The sequence below is a fragment of the Hyperolius riggenbachi genome, chromosome 9 (genome assembly GCF_040937935.1).
Source record: "Hyperolius riggenbachi isolate aHypRig1 chromosome 9, aHypRig1.pri, whole genome shotgun sequence".
NCBI classification, from domain to species: domain Eukaryota; kingdom Metazoa; phylum Chordata; class Amphibia; order Anura; family Hyperoliidae; genus Hyperolius; species Hyperolius riggenbachi.
Window position 1 is genome coordinate 11,016,571 of NC_090654.1, and position 18,492 is coordinate 11,035,062.

General features: G+C 47.1%; 1 protein-coding gene across 1 annotated transcript in view; it reads right to left on the bottom strand.

Annotated features, from left to right (window-relative positions):
* LOC137533683 (cytohesin-4-like) overlaps positions 1-18,492 on the bottom strand; it is an 84,823-nt gene that overhangs the window by 20,355 nt on the left and 45,976 nt on the right. Inside the window, exons 8-9 of the mRNA XM_068255023.1 lie at positions 9,169-9,317; positions 6,991-7,105 (exon numbers count right to left, since the gene is read on the bottom strand). Coding sequence (XP_068111124.1) covers positions 6,991-7,105; positions 9,169-9,317 — 264 coding nt within the window. The remainder of the gene's footprint in view (positions 1-6,990; positions 7,106-9,168; positions 9,318-18,492) is intronic.

Sequence of the window (18,492 nt, forward strand, 5' to 3'; positions counted from 1 at the left end):
ATGTTGGCGTGTGCATGCTCTGTGCGGTCCTGTAAATGTTGGCGTGTGCATGCTCTGTGCGGTCCTGTAAATGTTGGCGTGTGCATGCTCTGTGCGGTCCTGTAAATGTTGGCGTGTGCATGCTCTGTGCGGTCCTGTAAATGTTGGCGTGTGCATGCTTTGTGCGGTCCTGTAAATGTTGGCGTGTGCATGCTCTGTGCGGTCCTGTAAATGTTGGCGTGTGCATGCTCTGTGCGGTCCTGTAAATGTTGGCGTGTGCATGCTCTGTGCGGTCCTGTAAATGTTGGCGTGTGCATGCTCTGTGCGGTCCTGTAAATGTTGGCGTGTGCATGCTTTGTGCGGTCCTGTAAATGTTGGCGTGTGCATGCTCTGTGCGGTCCTGTAAATGTTGGCGTGTGCATGCTTTGTGCGGTCCTGTAAATGTTGGCGTGTGCATGCTCTGTGCGGTCCTGTAAATGTTGGCGTGTGCATGCTCTGTGCGGTCCTGTAAATGTTGGCGTGTGCATGCTCTGTGCGGTCCTGTAAATGTTGGCGTGTGCATGCTCTGTGCGGTCCTGTAAATGTTGGCGTGTGCATGCTCTGTGCGGTCCTGTAAATGTTGGCGTGTGCATGCTTTGTGCGGTCCTGTAAATGTTGGCGTGTGCATGCTCTGTGCGGTCCTGTAAATGTTGGCGTGTGCATGCTTTGTGCGGTCCTGTAAATGTTGGCGTGTGCATGCTCTGTGCGGTCCTGTAAATGTTGGCGTGTGCATGCTCTGTGCGGTCCTGTAAATGTTGGCGTGTGCATGCTCTGTGCGGTCCTGTAAATGTTGCCGTGTGCATGCTCTGTGCGGTCCTGTAAATGTTGGCGTGTGCATGCTCTGTGCGGTCCTGTAAATGTTGGCGTGTGCATGCTCTGTGCGGTCCTGTAAATGTTGGCGTGTGCATGCTCTGTGCGGTCCTGTAAATGTTAGCGTGTGCATGCTCTGTGCGGTCCTGTAAATGTTGGCGTGTGCATGCTCTGTGCGGTCCTGTAAATGTTGGCGTGTGCATGCTCTGTGCGGTCCTGTAAATGTGTGGCGTGTGCATGCTCTGTGCGGTCCTGTAAATGTTGGCGTGTGCATGCTCTGTGCGGTCCTGGCAGCGAAGCTTGCACTCTTGAGTTATACAGGACCATTCTAAGTGCCGCTTGATGTACTTATAGCGCCAGGGCCGCCTTCAGGGCATCACATGAGGGGCTAGAGTATGGGGCCCCAGTGAGTATGGGGCCCAATGAAGATTGCAACACACACAGGCTCCTGCTGCTGTGTATTCGTGTGTCCGTGGCCTGGCTGCCCTTTGCTCACTGTCAGCATATACATGCGGTGGGGGTGTCAGGCAGAGTACGGGACTGGCGGTACATAGTTTGTTACATTGGCAGGCTGGTGCTTATAACGTGGATGCTCACCTCCTGGTGTCTCCTCCTGTCTCCACCTGACATCCACAACAAGCTCCGCCCTTTCGCATCACATCTCCTCCACACTATTCTGCTGGGGCTGATGGGAGGAGGAGACGTGCAGGAGGTGAAGACAAGACACAAGACCCTGCCCAGGGAGTACGTCACTGAGCAGGGCGGTGCTATGCATATGATCCTGCCCAGCAGGAAGTACGTCACTGAGTGGGGGCGGTGCTATGTATATGATCCTGTCCAGCAGTAAGTACGTCACTGAGCGGGGCGGTGCTATGCATATGATCCTGCCCAGCAGAAGGTACGTCACTGAGGGGGCGGTGCTATGTATATGATCCTGCCCAGCAGGGAGTACGTCACTGAGCAGGGGCGGTGCTATGCATATGATCCTGCACAGCAGGGAGTATGTCACTGAGTGGGGGGCGGTGCTATGCTATGATCCTGCCCAGCAGGAAGTACGTCACTGAGTGGGGGCGGTGCTATGTATATGATCCTGCCCAGCAGGAAGTACGTCACTGAGCAGGGGCGGTGCTATGCATATGATCCTGCCCAGCTGGAAGTACGTCACTGAGCAGGGCGGTGCTATGCTATGATCCTGCCCAGCAGGAAGTATGTCACTGAGTGGGGGCGGTGCTATGTATATGATCCTGCCCAGCAGGAAGTACGTCACTGAGCAGGGGCGGTGCTATGCATATGATCCTGCCCAGCAGGAAGTACGTCACTGAGGGGGCGGTGCTATGTATATGATCCTGCCCAGCAGGGAGTACGTCACTGAGCAGGGGCGGTGCTATGCATATGATCCTGCACAGCAGGGAGTATGTCACTGAATGGGGGGCGGTGCTATGCTATGATCCTGTCGGCGCACTCTGCCACAGGGTCATATGATTGACGTTTTGCGTTGCGATGCAGCAACAGCATCCCCCCGCATCGCAACACAAAAATAAGTGTAAACCCGGCCTAATCTTTCTTTTTGCTGAAATTTCAGTGTTGGTTTGAACTTTCTTTTTATATAGATAACAATAAGAGTACATCTGCATTTGATAGACGCTGGAATAAATACATAAGTCTAAAAAGAAAAACAACACAGTTTGAGAAATCCCAGCTATGCGCCTGCGACAGCGTCGGGATCGCGGCACAGAGACGTGAGCGGTTGTGACAAGGGACCATATGTGGATTTGGAGCTGCAGCATTTGCAGCGCTGTGAAGAGACGAGACGTGAGAAATGTAATTGCTGGAACATAAAATCATTTGTAAAAAAAGAGGAACAGAGGAAAGGGCGGCTCCCCGGCCAATTCCTGTTCATCGCTATGTTAAAGATTGTATTACTTGCTGAAAATGATCCTCGTGGAGGGAGAGAACTCTGGCCCAAAACTGTTTTTTCGTCTTATCTTTAAATACAACCAGGAAGGGTTAAAAACCTAGGGGTACTGTAGTGAAAACAAAAACTTGGATACTTACCTCAGTAGGCCCATAGACCTCCCAAATCTTCCTGCGTCCCACAATTCCTGAGCTGTGAACCTCTTTACAATATTCAACATTAATGTCAGATATTGCTCGCGGCTGTACTGCGCATTATCCAGATGATTCATTTCAAACTCGTAAAGTGTACCACCTGAGCCTAAGCTTGGGTAGAAAATGAGATACTTATTAAAATGAAGGAAGCCTCAGGATCCTATTGAGGCTTCCGTTGGTGCTCTGATGTCCCCATCGCTGAGCGCGGCCACCTGTAAGATTAGTGACAAGGCATTGTCGCTAATCACATTGGGGCCGCGCACCCTCTCTTCCTTCAGCGTGGCTGCAGTATCCGCGCAAGCCCGCCCGCGCATGCTCAGCAAGCCAGAGCTGCAGGCTCAGTGTTACTGCGCAGCATGCGCGACCATGCTTGTGTGGCTACTGCATAGTCGCGCTTGTAACAGAGGAGGGCAGCCCCGATCTGGAGGGTGGCCACGATCAGTAACGGTGGACATTAGACCACCGAGGGAAGTCTCAATAGGATCCTTAGGCTTCCCTTTCTTCAGGCCGTTTTCACACTGTGGATTGGCGGTAGCAGGGCGGTGCGGCAACCACCAAAAACAGGCCTTCGGGGATTACCACATTAGTACGCAGTAATCCCCGTCTGGTATTCGGCCAGGCAGGAAATGACGCTCACTTCCTGTGGGCGAAGCGTGCGCGGAAGCGTAATGCTAAAATACGCGTGTGCATGTGCGATGTGTAAAACTTGCAGTGGACATTTCAAAAAACATGCGTCACCATAGACTTATACCACTTCCGGTCCACCGCACATTGCCGCAGGGTAAAGTAGGTTTGTCCTCGCATCTGGGATGCGTCGAAAAAAGTCACTTCTGCCACATCGCACCGCACCATGGCGATATGAAAGGCCCCATAGACTAACATTGCCCTAGCGGTGGGCTGCGGTCGAAATGCTGCACCTTGGGAGTGTGAACGGACCCTCAGGTTAGTATCTTATTTTGAACCTGAGCTTTGGCTTAGGATTGCTTTAAGGCCCAGTTCACATTGGCCAATGCTTAATGCGTCTCTGGAAACGGGCAGAGAAACATTTGGCATTAGTCCTTGTCATTCTGCAAATGCGTCCCATTCTGACCCCCTTGCAGGAACTATGGTAGAAGCCAGTACCAGCGTTTATAGGGACCCTGAGCAGACCCTTTAAGAAAAACCTAACCAATAATTGAACTTCATCCCAATCAGTAGCTGATACCCCCTTTCTCATGAGAAATCTTTTCCTTTTCTCAAACAGATCATCAGGGGGCGCTGTATGGCTGGTATTGTGGTGAAACCCCTCCCACAGTGTGATGTCAGGACCATGGTTCTGACATCACACTGTGGGAGCCTTGTTGCATTGTGGGAAATAACCGCTGTTTCCAACTGCCAAAAAAGCAAGCAGCACCTCCTTCCACTGACATCACCTGCCAGCAGTAAAAATGTCCCCATGTGATAAATGTCAGAATGTAAATCAGGGAGAGGAAAGATTTTACAACGGGAAAACACAGACTAAATCATTTATACATAATTATTGTAAAAATTAAGCCTTTTTTTTATTACATTATTTTCACTGGAGTTCCTCTTTAACCACTTAAAGAGAACCAGAGATGAAGCACCCTCTTGTATTTTACCTTATAAATCAGTGGGAACATGACAGTAAACACCTAATCTGCCCTTTGTTTCATTGTTCTCTGTGTAATCTGACTGTTATCACGTCTGATAAGAATCCTCGACTGAGAAGTCAGGCTGCTCCGTCTAGCTTTGCTACAGAAAGATTATAGCTAAGTATGTATTCTGTGGTGTTATTTCAAGCCCAAGCCTGCCCCCTTGTGGCTTTGCTATAATGACTCAGCAATAATCATTCCCAGCAAAGCCAGATTTAATTGCTCAGTCTGGGATTCTTGTGACTGCTGTTAACAGACACTTTTAGCAGTGAGGAGGAAATTGAGAGCATGGTAAGTGTTTTCTCTAATGTTCTTACTGATATACATGGTAAAATACACAAGGGTGCTTCCTCTCTGGTTCCCTTTAAGGACCGCCTAACGCCGATAGGCGGCGGCGGGTTTAAGTGGTTATTACATGGAAATGGCCGCTCGTTCGAGCGGCCTTTCCATGTAAGTTCACGGAGGGTGTCTCCGTGAACAGTGTGCGAGCCGCCTAATGTAAACACGCGGGGAAGAAATCCCCGCTGTTTACATCAATACGGCGCTGCTGCGCAGCAGCGCCGTAAGGCAGATCGGCGATCCCTGGCCTCTGATTGGCCGGGGATTGCCGGCATATGATAGGCTGAAGCCTATCCTTCAATGTGCAGGACCTAGCGCCAGAGCTGCAGCCACTAGGACGTGCTCTATAGGCAGTAGCAGTGTTAGGGAGACTTGCCTAAGGTCTCCTACTGAATAAGTGCTGGCTTACTGAGCAGACAGAGCCAAGATTCGAACTCTGGTCTCCTGTGTCAGAGGCAGAGCCCTTAACCATTACACCATCCAGCTACTGCTTACAGATATTTAGCCAGACATGGCCTTGTCTTTTGTGTTCAACAGTTGTCAAGAGAAAAATTAGACAAGACAGAAGTGTTAGGAAGACTTGCCTAAGGTCTCCTACTGAATAGGTGCTGGCTTACTAAACAGGCAGAGCCGAGATTTGAACCCTGGTTTCCTGTGTCAGAGGCAGAGCCCTTAACCATGGTCCTTGAAAGACTGAACCATGCATGCGCAGGAGGCTTACAGCAACACGCGTGATTGAGTATGAAAGGGCCAGGCATGTGCAGTCGCGCATGACTTCTCCTTAAGTTGCCAGGCTAACGGAGCCGGCATCTGGACCACTGAGAGGGCTCAGAGGACACCAAGGGACCTTACGGGCCGTGGGCTGGAAGAAGCCCCAGGTAAGTGCAGATTTTCATTTTATGGTCCTGCTCAAGGTCCCTTTAAAAAACGATTTCCGTTCATTTGAATGGGCAGTGCTTTGTGGCAAGCACCGTGACTGTCGTTTATCGCCAGTTCAACGCCCATGTAAGGCGGCCCTAACTCTAAGCTCTTCACTGAATGATCCAAATCTCTCAGACCAAACCTGCCTTACGGAACCAGCTCCGCTCAGCTGATGGATGCTTTTTGCGGCCTGTATCTCTGGAGCTGGAGGGAAGCACATGTTGTCTTTGGATGAGAATGCTGATGCTGCAGCCGGCAATTATCCTCAGAAATATTCCCGTATAATGAAATGCTGATCTGATGAAACTCTACGTTCCCTGTGTCATGTGGAATTTACTTCAAAGGAGACTTTATTAATAATTGAGTCTATTTATTCCGTCTCACATGTTTGCGTTTTCAGAATGACAGCATTTTCCGAGGATCTGGCTGTGGATTTCTGATGTATTTTTCATGTGTGTGTTTTCATGTATTGTGATGTATTTTTTATGGGCATTTTTATGCATTTGTCTTACTTTGGCCGAGCGGCATTTCATGAAGCAATCAGTGCAGTGTGTCCTGCGAGAGAGGAACATTACTCGGTATCTTCCTGCACAGCTTTCTCCATACAGGAAGGGCATTTCGCGTTCCCAGCCATTTTGTTAACACCGTGTTTGATAAAAATTCTTGTTTCTGAAGCCAATTTTCATGTTCCAAAGCTCGGTAATACTTATGCAGAGGTTGTCTATCGCGTGCATGGAATAGAGGAGCGAGGAAAAATGGGCGCCGGATGAAGCCGATATAAATCTGAACGATAAATACTGCTGTGATTTGGACACCAAATGAAAATGAAAAAATATTTACAGTGGTAATGAGTATAGTAAACATTGGTAAATGCTACCGAAATTTAACTACAACTAAACCTAACTCTACTCTCACACAGAACCCTCTACCAATGCATAACCCTAAAACCTGCTACTTCCACTGCAAATAACGTAAGTACTATCAATACTACCCACTACCTGTTCCCGTCCCCCTCCTGCAGAGTATAGTGCAGCAAAAGTTGTGCTGTTACCTCCCCTCTGGAGTCCAGTGCTGTGTAACCATCCATGTTATTGATCCCCACTTCTATAAGTCTGCAGGAGCGCTAGAGAAATCGCCTTACCTATTTTGAGGAGCCAGCCCTCTCGCTGTGGCTTCTGGAAGGCCAGAGTGAGTTCCCAGGCATCCTCCTCTTCTGGGAGCTGAAAGGGTTCCTTCTTCAACATCTCGTACATCTCCTGTCAGAAGAGAAGAAAAAGGAGTATAACAGCCGAGACACTCTGATGGCCACATTACACAGCCAGGGCTTGATACCTCGGCTGCTCATGTTAGATAAAGCTCAGATCACTTTAATGAGTCAGGTGTCTGGCAAGGAGTAATACCTGTAGAAACAGCCAGGGGCGTAACTAGAAATCACTGGGCCACCCTGCAAAGCTTTGCATGGGGCCCCCTCCCCCCACTCACTTCCTGTACAGGTAAACTGAGAACCAATGGTATTCACTTGGCTAGTGCACACTGGAATGTATTTTCACCATGCAGATAAAACCAGACAGCAGGGAAGTGCTGCAGGCATTTTCTCTATCAATTACATTCACTTCTGTGATAAAACGTGCATGTTTTCACACATACACACACACATGGTGTGCAGAAAACGCATACAGAAAACAGACAGACGAGTGTGCTCCCAGCCTCAGCTTATTACACTCACTCTGTCCATCTGTGATGGAGCAGAACTGGCTCTGCAGACTCCTCCAGCATCACTACAGTACACAGCACTTGGGGAGGGGCAGGGCTCTGTACACAAGAGCCTGCTGCCCACTGAATAGGGACTGTCTACAAATCTTTGTCTACAAAACTTTGTATGATTCTTTATCAGTGGCTGAGCAGATGCAGTCATTAGAATCATTGTGCAGAGAGCAGAAAGCTTTTTCTTTCTTTGTTGTCAGTCTCTCAGGACAGGGAAAACAAACTTTTCCCCCCACAGGGCCCCCTAGATTCTGCCCCCCCCCTGCGGTTGCATCCCTTGCAGGGTCTATTGTTGCACCCCTGGAAACAGGGCATGCATAGAACTTTCCATGAACAGATTAAAATAAACTGATGAGAAAAACAATTGTATCTATCCTCCTTTGCCTAAAAATGACTTTTTTAGATATTGCACAGTTTTATTTTATATCTAAATCTAGTTTTTACTGTTTCATTGTCTCTGCTCAATGACACCTTCATTGAGGTATGCCAGAGCTCAAATCTATGAATTATTGATCCTTTTTATGTCTTTGTTTTGACTTCATTTGAATTACGAATTTGAGTCCGTCTGGACTGGAAAGCCCATGCCTGATTATTGTTATATTGCAAATGAGGGATTCTAACTATTAATCAAGTGCAATGAGAAACCCAAAAACATAAAATGAAGAAAAAATACACCTTTATTGTCAAATAACATTGTCGCCAGACATTGTACTAGGAACATAATTTCAGTGTCATGATAACTGGGACGAGTGGGCAAAAAAAATTGGTGGGGTTTATCTACAGACAGTAACATTTATTATTTTAAAACTATAGGGGGTTAAAAATTGAGAAACGATATTTTTTCAGTTTTTGCGTATTTTACCCTGAATAAAATAAAATAAAATGAAGGGACCCATACACTGGTCGATTTCAGCCATCGATCGATCGATTGATTGTATAGAATCAATCAATCAGAAATCGACTCTTTCAAATCTATCAATCGATCGATTTGTGGCCGATTTCGATCAATTTCAATGGATTTGATCTATCTGACAGGATGGAAAATCTAGGTCGATCTGCTGCTGGCAGCAGATCGATGGCCCATGCATTAGATCAAATTGTCCAATAATGCATTTAGATAGATTTCCAATAGATTTCATTCTGAAAATCTGGAAATCTGTTCCTAGTGTGTGGCACACATCAGATAGATTGTTGTCAGGTTCAGCCTGACAGGCATCTGACAGATATCTATCTGATGGTCGAATCTGGTGCAAATCTATACGTGTATGGCCACCTTAACTCTGAGCAAAAAGTATCATCCAAAGAAAGCCTAATTGGTGCCGAAAAAAACAATGCATAGATTATTTTAGTGTGATAGGTAGTGATAAAGTTATTGGCAATTAAGTGGGAGGAGCACTGAAATATGAAAATTGCCCTGGTCTGTAAGGAGAAAACCCCCTGGTGGTGAAGTAGTTAATTAGTGTAAACAGATGGGCAAAACCAAACTCATTATTGAGCGGTAGCCAGCAGCACTTTGTGAACAGGCCTGATTCGGTGTCTGCTGTCCGGTACTCACAGTCAGGAGGTCTGTGGGCAGATCTCCCCCTGGGTGGATCCCTTTGTGTATAGAGATGAATTGCTGCAGATCGGGTTTGTCTTTGACACTCGGGTTGTGCAGACTTGTGTTCAGGATGATCAGTGAGAAGGACACAATATAGCAGCTGTCTGTGGGGAGAAAAAGAGATGATCAGTGAGCGAGTCTCGTCATATAACAACAACAACAACAAATAACATTTGTAGAGTGCTTTTCTCCCGTGGGACTCAAAGCGCATAAGCATGGCTCAGACCATCGTGGTACAGAGGAAGAATTTTATAAGTCTGGAAATGCCAAGCTAAACAGGTGGCTTTTCAGTCTGGATTTGAATAGCTCCAGGGATGGTGCTGTCTTTACTGGGTGTGGTAGGGAGTTCCAAAGAGTAGGGGCAGCATGACAGAAGGCTCTGTCTCCAGATTTTTTGAGGTGCACTCTAGGAGTGACCAAGTTTATAGAACTAGCTGATCTGAGGTTGTGAGAGGTGTGGTGCAGCTTCAGCAGGTCCTTCATGTATCCAGGGCCCAGATTGTGCAGGGATTTGAATGTCAGCAGTCCAATCTTGAAGAGTATTCTCCATTCTACTGTTAGCCAGTGCAGTGAGCGAAGGATCGGTGTAATGTGACAGTGGCGAGGCTGGTTTGTTAGCAATCTATGCATAGACAGTCCAATCACAGCTTTTCATTATTAACAATTGTCTGTATCCTCAATGCAAAGAAAAAAATCAGCACACACTGCAGATAGTTTGCTATCAGTACAGACACTGAGTAACAGCTTAACTGTATATACTGGCGGTAGCAGAGATCAGAACACACTGCAGCTAGTTTACTATCAGCACAGGCACAGAGTAACTGCTTATACTGTACATACTGGAGGTATCATAGATCAGCACACGCTGCAGCTAGTTTACTATCAGTACAGGCACAGAGTAACTGCTTATACTGTACATACTGGAGGCAGCAGAGATCAGCACATAGTGCAGCTAGTTTACTATCAGTACAGGCACAGAGTAACAGCTTATACTGTATATACCGGGGGTAGCAGAGATCAGCACATACTGCAGCTAGTTTACTATCAGTACAGGCACAGAGTAAGAGCTTATACTGTACATACTGGAGGCAGCAGAGATCAGCACACACTGCAGCTAGTTTACTATCAGTACAGGCACAGAGTAACAGCTTATACTGCACATACTGGAGGTAGCAGAGATCAGTACACACTGCAGCTAGTTTACTATCAGTACAGGCACAGAGTAACTGCTTATACTGTACATACTGGAGGTATCATAGATCAGCACACGTTGCAGCTAGTTTACTATCAGTACAGGCACAGAGTAACTGCTTATACCGTACATACTGGAGGCAGCAGAGATCAGCACACACTGCAGCTAGTTTACTATCAGTACAGACACAGAGTAACAGCTTATACTGTATATACCGGGGGTAGCAGAGATCAGCACATACTGCAGCTAGTTTACTATCAGTACAGGCACAGAGTAACAGCTTATACTGTACATACTGGTGGCAGCAGAGATCAGCACACACTGCAGCTAGTTTACTATCAGTACAGGCACAGAGTAACAGCTTATACTGTACATACTGGAGGCAGCAGAGATCAGTTTACACTGCAGCGCGTTTACTATCAGTACAGGCACAGAGTAACAGCTTATACTGTACATACTAGTGGCAGCAGGGATCAGCACACGCTGCAGCTAGTTTACTATCAGTACAGGCACAGAGTAACAGCTTATACTGTACATACTGGAGGTAGCAGAGATCAGCACAGGCTGCAACTGGTTTACTATCAGTACAGACCCAGAGTAACAGCTTATACTGTACATACTGGAGGTAGCAGAGATCAGCACACACTGCAGCTAGTTTACTATCAGTACAGGCACAGAGTAACAGCTTATACTCTATATACAGGGCCTATTCTAGACTTTTTGAGGCAAACTTGTGAGGATGCTGCCCTCCCCCCAGATAGGTAGTATAATTGCCCCAGTATAAGTAGACTGGAGGGGGTAGCAGCCAGGAAGGGGTGCAGCAGGCACAGCAGTGGGAGGGGGGTTGGACCTCCCCCCTCCCTCACCTGGGTCCCCTGGTCTGCGCTCCCCCTCCAACTATTAGCGCAGAGTACAAGTATCAGGCAGCAGGCGGGGAACCAATGACTCATCTCCTTCCGGGTTCCAGTGCTGCATACCCTTGCTCGTCACTTCCTGCAATGGCACCCACTGCACTTCCATAAGCACAGTGGGCGGCATTGCAGGAAGTGACGAGCGGTGGAACGCAGCACTGGAACCTCAAAGGAGGTGAATAATGGCTTCCCCACCCGCTGCCTGATACTTGTACTCTGTGCTAATAGTTGGAGGGGGATCGCAGCCTGGGGGGGGGGGGGGGGGGGGGAGGGGTGTCAGGTGAGGGAGGGGTCCGACCCCCCTCCCCACCACTGTGCCGGCTGCCCCCATTACTGCATTCTACTATATGTCACTACAGGGCCTCTTTACTGCATTCTGCTATATGTCACTACAGGGCCTCTTTACTGCATTCTGCTATATGTCACTACAGAGCCTTTTCACTGCATTCTGCTACATGTCACTACAGGGCCTCTTCACTGCATTCTGCTACATGTCACTACAGGGCATCTTTACTGCATTCTGCTACATGTCACTACAGGGCCTCTTTACTGCATTCTGTTATTTGTCACCACAGGGCCTCCTTACTGCATTCTGCTATATGTCACTACAGGGCCTCTTTACTGCATTCCGCTATATGTCACTACAGGGCCTCTTTACTGCATTCTGCTATATGTCACTACAGGGCCTCTTTACTGAATTCTGCTATAGGTCACGACAGGGCCTCTTTACTGCATTCTGCTATATGTCACTACAGGGCCTCTTTACTGCATTCTGCTATATGTCACTACAGGGCCTCTTTACTGCATTCCGCTATATGTCACTACAGGGCCTCTTTACTGCATTCCGCTATATGTCACTACAGGGCCTCTTTACTGCATTCCGCTATATGTCACTACAGGGCCTCTTTACTGCATTCTGCTATATGTCACTACAGGGCCTCTTTACTGCATTCTGCTATATGTCACTACAGGGCCTCTTTAAATGCATTCTGCTATATGTCACTACAGGGCCTCTTTACTGCATTCTGCTATATGTCACTACAGGGCCTCTTTACTGCATTCTGCTACATGTCACTACAGGGCCTCTTTACTGCATTCTGCTACATGTCACTACAGGGCCTCTTTACTGCATTCTGTTATTTGTCACTACAGGGCCTCTTTACTGCATTCCGCTATATGTCACTACAGAGCCTCTGTACTGCATTCTACTATATGTCACTACAGGGCCTCTTTACTGCATTCCGCTATATGTCACTACAGGGCCTCTTTACTGCATTCTGCTATAGGTCACTACAGGGCCTCCTTACTGCATTCTGCTATATGTCACTACAGGGCCTCTTTACTGCATTCTGCTATAGGTCACTACAGGGCCTCTTTACTGCATTCTGCTATAGGTCACTACAGGGCCTCTTTACTGCATTCTGCTATAGGTCACTACAGGGCCTCTTTACTGCATCCTGCTATATGTCACTACAGGGCCTCTTTACTGCATTCTGCTATATGTCACTACAGGACCTCTTTACTGCATTCTGCTATATGTCACTACAGGGCCTCTTTACTGCATACTGCTATATGTCACTACAGGGCCTCTTTACTGCATTCTACTATAGGTCACTAGAGGTCCTTTACTGCATTCTGCTATATGTCACTACAGGACCTCTTTACTGTATTCTACTATATGTCACTACAGGGCCTCTTTACTGCATTCTGCTATATGTCACTACAGAGCCTTTTCACTGCATTCTGCTACATGTCACTACAGGGCCTCTTTACTGCATTCTGCTACATGTCACTACAGGGCCTCTTTACTGCATTCTGCTACATGTCACTACAGGGCCTCTTTACTGCATTCTGTTATTTGTCACCACAGGGCCTCCTTACTGCATTCTGATATATGTCACTACAGGGCCTCTTTACTGCATTCCGCTATATGTCACTACAGGGCCTCTTTAATGCATTCTGCTATAGGTCACTACAGGGCCTCCTTACTGCATTCTGCTATATGTCACTACAGGGCCTCTTTACTGCATTCTGCTATAGGTCACTACAGGGCCTCTTTACTGCATTCTGCTATATGTCACTACAGGGCCTCTTTACTGCATTCTGCTATATGTCACTACAGGGCCTCTTTACTGCATTCTGCTATATGTCACTACAGGTCCTTTACTGCATTCTGCTATATGTCACTACAGGACCTCTTTACTGTATTCTACTATATGTCACTACAGGGCCTCTTTACTGCATTCCGCTATATATCACTACAGGGCCTCTTTACTGCATTCCGCTATATATCACTACAGGGCCTCTTTACTGCATTCCGCTATATTTCACTACAGGGCCTCTTTACTGCATTCTGCTATATGTCACTACAGGGCCTCTTTACTGCATTCTGCTATATGTCACTACATGGCCTCTTTACTGCATTCTGCTATATGTCACTACAGGGCCTCTTAACTGCATTCTACTATATGTCACTACAGGGCCTCTTTACTGCATTCTGCTATATGTCACTACAGGGCCTCTTTACTGCATTCTGCTATATGTCACTACAGGGCCTCTTTACTGCATTCTGTTATATGTCACTACAGGGACTCTTTACTGCATTCTACTATATGTCACTGCAGGGCCTTTTCACTGCATTCTGCTATATGTCACTACAGGGCCTTTTCACTGCATTCTGCTATATGTCACTACAGGGCCTCTTTACTGCATTCTGCTATATGTCACTACAGGGCCTTTTCACTGCATTCTGCTATATGTCACTACAGGGCCTCTTTCCTGCATTCTGCTATATGTCACTACAGGGCCTTTTCACTGCATTCTGCTATATGTCACTACAGGGCCTCTTTCCTGCATTCTGCTATATGTCACTACAGGGCCTATTTACTGTATTCTGCTATATGTCACTACAGGGCCCCTTTACTGCATTCTGCTATACAGTATGTCACTACAGGACCTCTTTACTGCATTCTGCTATATGTCACTACAGGGCCTCTTTACTGCATTCTGCTATATGTCACTACAGGGCCCCTTTACTGCACGTTATGGAAATAGCATGTTACATAGCTTCTGCAGTTAGGTCTGGACTTATCTGTGATTTCAGGACTGGAAGGCATTCAGAGTGTTAACTGTCCCTTCATGCCCTATAAATCTCGTTTACATTGTCCAGGCAATGCAGATGAGATCTTAAATCCACTAATCCACATAAGTAAAAATCATTCAAATCAAAAGACCATTTGTCCCGACAGAGGGAGAGAAAAGAGCATTGATTTGTTTTTGTGTTTTAAAATCATTTATATCAGAAGGAGTTTGATGAAAAGGAGCAGGCTGCATTAACGTTCTGCAACAGCGGCCGCCGGTTCTGCCGCGGGACTTCAGCCGGAGGTCTGGCGACTGTGGGGAGGAGATGAACTCCTCTCTGCGGCTGCACGGTAAATTACCGCTCTGTGCTGCAGGGTTGTTAATTTACTGACCTCTCCTTCTCTGGCCGCGCGCTATTGTGCAGGCGCTGATATATGAGTCGCACTGCAGCTGCAGAGAACGATGAGAGAATAACTAGTGTGGGCTCCAATAATGTCCCCCGTCCCCCCTCCCCTCCTATGATCACCACGACAGACTCACTGCGTCCATCGAAGAGGGAAGATAGGAGAAGATAATTATTAATTCATTAAAACATTCATTATGAACATTCGGGCAACATGTAGGCCCAGACAGTGCACACCAGAAACCTCTAGCAGGTCCGCAAAATGCTAGAGGTTTTTGAAGCAGATTTCAGAGCGATACTAGGCATGTTAAGGGCCTATTCACACTTGAGCGTTTTGCCGGCGATTTCGGCAAAACATTCGAATGCCGCAAATCGCCCCAAAACGCTAAACGCAAAATCGTAGCCTGCACCATTTTCAGGCGATTTCCCGGCGATGGCGTTTAAGTACTATAGAAGCGCTAAACGCGATCGCGGGTAAATTGGCAAGTGTGAATGGCAATTTTTTCGCGTTAATCGCGCAAAATCGCCATGGCAAAATGCTAGCAAAAGCGCTAGTGTGAATGGGCCCTTAGAGACGTATTCTAAACATGCCTAGCGTTTTTTGGAGTGTTTGTGTAGCAGATTTCATATATTGTTACCGTAAAGCTGTAACTGGTCAGCTTCTGTAACAAAAACGCCTGGAAAACCTCTCTGATCTAGCGTTTCTCAGAGCGGTTTTCCACTTTCCTATACTTTAACATTGAGGCAGAAACGCCTCAGAAATCTAAAAACTGCTGCAGCCCGTGAGTTTGCGTTTGTGGAAAAAACGAGCTGCTCTGGTGTGCACCATCCCATTCACTTTCATTAGCCAAGCGGTTCTCCCCCTGCAAACGTTTTAAAAAACGCTCCAGAACCGCTCCGGTGTGCACCAGCCCGTAGTGTAATTTTCATGTGCTGTCTGCGCACAGAAACGTCAACAAAATTTAGTGAGTATGTCCCATGCAGTGCTTCTCGCAAATTTTCACCGAAGTTTTGCCATTTTCGATTTGGACAAAAAAATACATTGTATAGTTTGAAAAAAATTCACAAAAACCTGAAAATTCATGATTTTACAGCGAAATGTGAAAAAAAAAAAACATTTCTTTTTGCATGAAAATTCACAAAAACACAAAAATTATTTCCGATGGCATTTTCGCCCGAAAGTTGAATTTAACATTATTTTCATGAAAATGAATGTGAAAAGAATAATATCGACATTTTTATCACTGATCGCATGGTGTGGAATGTTGTTTGCTGCATCTCCTGATGCTTCAGTGATAGTAGTTCTCATACCTCGTGGGAGGGAATAAGAGCAGAGGTCACGGGATCCGCGGGGGAAGTCCCAGGAACTGCCCTGACTGAAAGAGGTCTGGAGACAATTGTGGCTGAGAGTGAGAGCGCAGTACAGAGGACAGTCAGAAGAATTATGGGGAACAGCCAGTGCCCTAGGCCTGCTGTCATCTATCGCCCCTCCCCCCTCCCCCCCCCCCCCCCCCCACTGCCTCCACCAAAAAACATTCTGTCCAAAACTCTGACTAGCAATCATTGGTTTGAATGGGCTCATTTCAGTTGTGCTGCTGTGCCTCCCATTCAGCCAAGAGTCAGAGGATGCTCTGTCTGCTCAATGATTCCTGCAATTTGCGCTCCTGCCCGAATGTCCACAGCAGCCAATAGTGTTCTGGACATGCATACATGAGAAATGACGCTGATGTGTGTACTTGTCAAGAATGCATAGCACTGTACTGGAGTTGGTTGCTGTGCACATCTGGGCAGGAGCAGAAAACTTGCGCAAGTCGCAAGTGGCCAGAGCATGTGCTGCTTCTTTGTCCTCTGTGCGACTCGCTGCAGTCAGAGCCACAAACAGGAGGCAGGGCAGCTCAATTTTGACAGTATACAGAAACAAAGTCTGAAGAAAGACTTATTTGCAGAAAGATTACTTTTTTTCTTTTAAGCCAATAAATGGTAGCATCCTGATTCAAAACTCTCTGCTTTCGCTGATGGCTAAGATGGTACAATGTCCTACTGCTACAGGAAAGGAGAAGGATGCCGAACCATACACACTAGCATAGAGGTAGTAACAGCTCAGGTGACAGTGACAGTTTAGCAATGAAAGTAAAGCAAACAGCATTTTTATTCCTCTAGTTCTCATAGATGGTAGGAACTGAAGGACAGAAATTGAGCCAGGAAAGAGTTAACTGAGACCACTGCTGGCTAGGAAGAAAAAAAAACCCTAAAGCCATAAATTTAGGTAGATTAGAGATAAGAAAGTGTAATTTAGAGCTGCTGGGGTCAGTGTCAAAGCTGTAAAGGAGAAAGTGAAGAAACTAGCAGAGCTCACTGATGTTTGTGAATGCCTGCAATAAAACTCAGCGGAACTTAGTTCTATCTACTTTGTAATGTAAATCCCTGGTATTTCTCACATCATTTTGTATGATCATGATAAGAGGAATGGATCATCAGGTGAGGGGACAGCAGATGTTGATTGTCATAACACACCAGGAATTGTCAGAGAGAGATGAAGGGATTGGGGAACTCTGGAATTCAGCTATTAGTGTAGAGCAGGGCGCTGGTTGGCTGCGCTGCGGGACCAGAAGAGATGATTTACTTTGACATATGACCTCTTCTCTCTCCAAGTCATGCCGCCCTTCTTATCTTATCTAATTTTATCGCCCTACGCCCTAGGCCATGGCCTTTGTGGCCTTCCCAGAAATCTAACTCTGGGAACAGCTACATTACATCGCAAACATATCAGCTATACTTCAACATACATCTGCTTTATTTAGCCCTTATGGCCCCTGACACTCTAATGGTAACACTAACAGGACGCTCCAGTGTTAACCCTTCCTACCCTTCCTAATATTAGTCAGGAGTCCAGACTTCTGAATCTCTTTAGCTCTGTGTAGCGTTCTGATTCACCTTCTTCTAATTCTGATTCCTGTAGCACAAAACACTCACGTAAAGTGGAAAGTTAAGGTCATTCCTGGTTTCTGATGCTGAAACATTTCAGGGGTATCAAGAAAATCGGGCACATGCGGCTTTTGGACAAAGCGGACATTAACCCCCTTGGCGGTATGAAAAATACCGCCAGGGGGCAGCGCAGCAGTTTTTTTTTAATTATTTTTTTTTAAAATCATGTAGCGAGCCGAGGGCTCGCTACATGATAGCCGCTGCTCAGCGGCATCCCCCCAGCCCCGCCGATCGCCTCCGGCGATAGGCGATCAGGAAATCCCGTTCAAAGAACGGGATTTCCTGGAGGGCTTCCCCCGTCGCCCCGTCGTCGGGACGTCATTGGGAGACCCGATCCACCCCTCGGCGCTGCCTGCCACTGATTGGCCAGGCAGCGCTCGGGGTCTGGGGGGGGGCTTTTAGGCGCGCCGCACCGGATAGCGGCGATCGGGCGCACGGCGGCGGCGATCGGGGTGCTGGCACAGCTAGCAAAGTGCTAGCTGCGTCCAGCAAAAAAAAAAATTAAGTAAATCGGCCCAGCAGGGCCTGAGCGGCACCCTCCGGCGGCTTACCCCGTGTCACACACGGGGTTACCGCTAAGGAGGTTAATTAAAAATATTGGCAAACCGGTGACAAAGGGTAAACTTGGGCGCCAGGTGGAACCTGGTAATCATTGTTTTTTTTTACCTTTTTTGTTTTTTCACCAATGGGGGGGGGGGGGGGAGGGG